Genomic DNA, 5624 nt, shown 5'->3' with positions numbered 1-5624 from the left:
CCACCCATCAGTGACCCACAACCTGACCTTTTAATGAGCACAGTTGCCCCCTCGTCCTGGGCTTCACTGACCCCGTTTCATACATCCTTCAATCAGAATGGGGCGTATCAGATTTAGATGGAAAACAAACCTTTGTTTGACTTTATTGTAACAGCTGAGAGAACACGTGATCCTTTGGAGCTGAAGGTGAGGACGCTTTGCTTTTGGACTGGAGGAACATTTGAACCCAGAGAGGGGACACCCCATGACCTCACACAGGGCCGGGAGTAGAAACACGGTCATGAACTGAGCGTTTGGAGCTTTTGTTTGCTCATTATTGGCGAATCAGAGCAGCGCATGAAAATAAAACACGGGCACAGCGGAGGACGTCAGTTTTAATATTGCTTCAGCGAAAAAACCACAGAAGGAAGAACATGAGTACTTTGTAAGGCAGAGACATCCACACACCAGAGTCAACATCTGTAAACAGCATTTTTAGCTTTGGGAGAAAAAGTGCTCAGTAGGAACAAATCTTTGGCTGTCAGCGTGGGACGGTGAACGACATCTTCGCTGCGGGTTCTCCGACACGTGCGCACCTCACTTCCTCCGGCCAGCACACATCGCTTTAATATTGAACTTTAACATATTGTAGGTAGGTAGGTGGAAAAAACCCGTCACGACCTCCAATGTTGAACCTGAAAAATAAAGAAAACAACAGAAAGAAATTCCTAAATGTCAGGAGTCGTCTTCATCAGTGACCTTTGTTCCACTGAACCATCAGGTGTTGTTAATTTCGACCAGCAGTGCTTTCATATTTGTTCCTCTGGCTCTTATTTTGAAAAGTCAGTTGTTCTAAACTAGTCGATGACGAGTCTAAAAAACGAGATGTGATGAGGGTCTGTGTCCTTCAGGTGCATCAGCTTCATGTTTCTGAGCCTCGTCACAGTCTAACGTTTCACGCTCGTGTTAAGTTAAACAAATTTGGGCTTAAATGATTAAAAAGAAACATTTCTTTGCACAGAGCTGATGAACGAGGCTAAAAGATGGGTTTTGTTTGACGGCTGCAGAAACTGAATGAAATCACTGAGAAGTCGGCAGTAACAGAAACAAGAGAGAAGATCTGCTGAGGTTTACTTTCACATCTGTTCCCCTCCTCTTCCTCACTGGGCCTGTCCCTGACCCGGCAGCGCCCCCAGCAGGCCGTTGGCTGTGGTGAAGAGGTTGATGGGAGACGAGCCGTCCGTGATGAGGGTGGACTTGAGCCCCAGAGACTGGAGCATCTTCACCTGGAGGAAACAAACCAGTGCAGACAGTTTTAAGCTCAGCAGCAGCAAAAACAACAAGAGAAATTAAAACAAGGCTTAAAACCTTATTTTGGGGCAGATGCTTTAAAATAACCCCCCCATTATAAGACAGCATAAACACCTGCGCAGCAGTAACAGGTTTAAATGAGACGATAAACGTTACTCTGGTTCATCTGCAAACAATCTCGAATTTGTTTTAATTCATTATTACACGTTTATTATTCGAGCAAACGCTGCAAAAAGCGGCCAGCGTCCGAGTCAGGCGAGCGATGTGATGGAAAAGTAAACGAGCGCAAATTAAAAGCAAAGACTGCGTTAATAAATCTTCAATAGACAGACTGTAACGAGTCTGTGCTGCAGTTCAACGTCGCGCCCTATTCATCATCACGCCGTTCGTACACAGACCACTGAGGTTGAAGCTCGATGGCGAGCGTGTCGCCTTCAGTTACACGTTTTCAAACACAGATCTTTGAAACAAAGTCTCGTGCGTCTGGTCTGAAACACGCGTGCTTCTAGTTTTACTCTCGCTCGGTGGTCGGTTAACAAGTATGGTGTGGTTTTTCAAAATAAGTGAAATGAAACCTGTTGTCAGACGTCTACAAAAAGAGCAGAAAAAACCTTTTTGCTTTAATAAACACAATAATGTTTATTATAATAAACACATAATCAGCTTGTGTGTGGCGTAGACTCTCAGCAGAGTCTTTCTTATTCTTAAAATAATTCGGAGCATTTCATGTTCGTGCGGCGTGGGTGTGGTGTGAGCGACGTGGCTGTGATGTCAGCGGCGTGGGTGTGGTGTCAGCGGCGTGGGTGTGGTGTGAGCGTGGGTGTGGTGTCAGCGACGTGGCTGTGGTGTCAGCGGCGTGGTGTCAGCGGCGTGGGTGTGGTGTCAGCGGCGTGGGTGTGGTACCTGCATCTCGGGGCCGGCTCTGGCGATCTCCTTCAGCGTCTCGCTGCCCAAACTCTCCATCATCTGCTTGAAGCGCTGACTCTCGATCTCAGCCAGCCGCTGCTGCTTCTCCACCTCCAGATGGTCGATCTCCTTCTTATAGCTCAGCTCCTGCTCACGAGCCTTCGCCAGGCGCTGCAGCTCCGCCTCCTGCACACACACACACATTACAGAGACATATAGGGTCGACCTTACAATAAAAAGCACCTCGAGGCTGAATTAAACTGAATAAAGCTGGTGTGGAGATGGAGCAGATAAGAAGGATGAGGGAAAACTTTGACGTAGCGCTACGACAGAAATACTACAACGAAGAGACGACAGCCAAAACATGTGACAGAAAATATCGCCATGGAGACTAGAGAGAATTTTTTAACACAGCTGTTTAGATCTGCGCGATAATTTGCCAGCTTCTTCTTTTTGACTTGGACAGCTTCGACTCCGCGGCGTCACTTTTTCTTTTGAATCCGTTTAAACTGGGACTCGTGAGCCGGCGCCTTCTTTCAGACGGCGAGGTTAAATCCATCCAGCACAAAGTCTTTGTGTTTTTGTTCATGTAAACTGGATTAATCGGTGTGACATCATTCGACCCTTGAACTCTATTTCAAGCTCACTTTTAATCGTTTTGGTGAATCAGTGAGCTGTGAGTCAGCGTTTGATGCCGACTCGTTACTTTAAAGCAGGCGGCAGATTTTACTGACATGTTTTATACTGAAAGGGAGGAAGTGTGAACGTACCGCCTCGATCCTCTGAGCCTCGGCCTTCAGTTTGGCCTCGCTGACCGCCGCCTCTCCCTGAATCCGAGCCGCCTCCGCCCGAGACTGAGCTTCAGCCTTCGCCGCTCCGGTGCTCTCCACCGCCGCGCTGAAACACACACACACACACACACACACACACACACACACACACACACACACACACACACACACACACACACACACACACACACACACACACACACACTTTTAGTTTTGTCTGCAGTTTGTTGTAAATTAGTTCTGACGGTTGGAGTCTGTCAGAGTCTTTGTGTGTTACACTCGAGCTCTGCCTCATGGAAGCAGCTCCAAGCTGATCTTTAAAAATTCGAACAAAAATGTGACGACAGACATAAAACATGTCGAAGTCTCATAATTGATAACATTAGGCGTCGTGGTTTGTTTGCATCCTGTGACCTTGAGAAGATATTTAAGAGCCATCTAACGCTCTGATTTTCTCCTGCTGGTGGCGTCTGGCTTCACCTGAGCGCCTCCAGCTCCAGCAGCTCCTTCCTGGCTCGCTCCGCCTCGGCCTGGTCGGTGATGCGCTGCCTCTCCAGCTTCCCCCGGGCCTCCTGCTCCAGACGCTCGGCCTCGTGTCTGCACACAAGCAAACCTCATGAAGCTGCGACGTCTCATTGATGCTGTGTGTGTGTGTGTGTGTGTGTGTGTGTGTGTGTGTGTGTGTGTGTGTGTGTGTGTCGGACCGTGCAGCCGCTTCCTGGGAGTTGGTGGTGATCTCGATGGCCAGCTGGACGCTCTTCTGCAGGGCATCTCGTGTGCGCTGGTCGACGGGCTCCACGGACTGGATGTCCACGCTGCTGATCACCAGGTTGTTCTGGCTGAAGCGAAGACTCGAGCGAACCTGCATCTTCTCATCGAAGCCGAACACGGCCGAGCAGATGATCCGGTTCGAGTTCTGCAGAAGAAACACGTTGGCTCAACGATCACGTCAGAATCTGGGATTTTTAAACAATTCGTTGTACTCGGACATGAACTGAGCAGTTATGATCCACAGAGACGGTGCTGAAGGGAAGATCTGATATTTCTATTTGAATCTTGTGACCTGTGCGTCTCCCACCACAACGGATGGAGGCACATTTTCGACTAATATTTTACTTTAGTCATTTGTTCTTATCAAGCCTGAGTACACTCAGCTGACATTAATTATGAGGAGAAAACTACTCGAACCTGCGCTGGTCTGGGGGTAAAACAACTCGTTTCACAGGCTGCTCTCAGGTTCAGTGTGAGACAAAGAAGGATTATTTCGAACTGAATCATGCAAAGCTGCTCGAGCGAAGTCCCAGAACACAAACACAGAGATGGATGTCGGTCGGCCTGACCTGCAGACCGGCTTGTTCTTCATCAGTTGGTGATTTCATTTCATTCTGAATGTAAAAGCATCAGGATATCACAGGCTGGATGTTCCGATACAAACCTTGTGGAAATCATCAAACTGCACCGAGGCGACAGCTCCACGGATCCGCGATGCGATGGCTTTACAGGCGTCGCCCACAAAGTCGGGTACCGAAAACACGGCCGCGGCGTTGGCTGCGTCCACCCGAGACTTCACCTCGAAGTGCCTGTGAGGGAGAGGGGGAGGAGCCAAGGTAAGAAACACTTAGAACTGGGAGGCGTCTGCGTTTGTCGGCGCTTTAACCCGGAAATGCACTTTTTTTTTTAAAAACCCGGAGCAGTCAGAGATCATGCTGCTGTGCTGTGAACCGGCCTCTCCACGGACTCACACAAGCGTGCGCTTACCAGTTGTAGGAGAGCTGCAGCTGCAGCCGGGCGTGGTCGGCCGTCTCGATGGTGATGATGTCGGTGAAGAAGTCGGGCCCCAGCAGGAGGCAGATGGCCTTGATGACGTTGGCCCTCTTTGGCTTGTCCCCAGACAGCGACAGCACGGTGAACTGCTCGTCGGGTCCCAGCATCACCATCTCCGGTCCAAACACCACCCTGCAGACAAAACCACCATCAGCACCAGCAGTTCAGCTTCATTCAACTCCAACGCACAGCAGCGCCCACCTGGCTTTCTTCTCCCTGTAGTCGTAGACCTGCACGGCGGCGTTGTGGGGCACCCTGAAGGACACCACCCTGGTCTTCTCCCTCGGGGCAGCCGGTGCCTGCTGGCCGCGGTCTGAGCGGTCGGCAAGCGGGTCGAGACGAGCGCCCAGCAGGGCCTCGACGTTTGGAGGAAGGTCCTTCTCCCACAGCTCCTCGTCGTGAGTCAGCATGTAGGTGTGACCAATCACCGCGCGCACCTGCAGACCAGCAATACGTTGCTATGGCATTGACCACGATCATCAATCATTTACAGACACGTGACACATTAAAGGAAAACCCTAAACGCTCTGCACTGAGGGTCCTGTGATGATGATGAGCTGAGGCAATCTTTACAAGCAGGAGTCGCCCCCTGCTGGTCACGAGGAAGGTTTAAGGACTCTTAGCGTTATATTTAGCGTTCTGCTAAATATAAGACAATGTAAAGAGGCGGGGCTGGGAACGCTGAGGCCACTCCTACCTTTCCCGTTTTGATGTCCCTGACGTAGATGCCCTCGTTCTCATCCAGCGGGATGGCTTGGCGCCGCAGCAACACCTCCACGCTGGCAGGGGGGACGTACTCGATGGGGCCCCGCA

The 5624-nt window shown here is 50.3% G+C and overlaps 1 protein-coding gene across 9 annotated transcripts in view; it reads right to left on the bottom strand.

Annotated features, from left to right (window-relative positions):
- Positions 1-356: 356 nt before the first annotated feature.
- mvp (major vault protein) overlaps positions 357-5624 on the bottom strand; it is a 13557-nt gene continuing 8289 nt past the window's right edge. For all 9 annotated transcript variants that reach the window (XM_080300039.1, XM_026163874.2, XM_080300046.1 and 6 more), the window contains 10 exons: positions 5509-5624; positions 5013-5248; positions 4746-4943; positions 4423-4567; positions 3692-3903; positions 3468-3584; positions 2967-3093; positions 2194-2382; positions 1114-1265; positions 357-674 (listed from right to left, as the gene is read on the bottom strand). The exon at positions 5509-5624 is cut by the window's right edge. In XM_080300039.1, coding sequence (XP_080156165.1) covers positions 1140-1265; positions 2194-2382; positions 2967-3093; positions 3468-3584; positions 3692-3903; positions 4423-4567; positions 4746-4943; positions 5013-5248; positions 5509-5624 — 1466 coding nt within the window. In that variant the 3' untranslated portion in view covers positions 357-674; positions 1114-1139. The remainder of the gene's footprint in view (positions 675-1113; positions 1266-2193; positions 2383-2966; positions 3094-3467; positions 3585-3691; positions 3904-4422; positions 4568-4745; positions 4944-5012; positions 5249-5508) is intronic.

The sequence above is a fragment of the Astatotilapia calliptera genome, chromosome 4 (genome assembly GCF_964374335.1).
Source record: "Astatotilapia calliptera chromosome 4, fAstCal68.1, whole genome shotgun sequence".
Taxonomy (NCBI): domain Eukaryota; kingdom Metazoa; phylum Chordata; class Actinopteri; order Cichliformes; family Cichlidae; genus Astatotilapia; species Astatotilapia calliptera.
The sequence above is the reverse complement of the archived record's forward strand: the minus strand, read 5'-3'. Positions and strand labels throughout refer to the sequence as shown.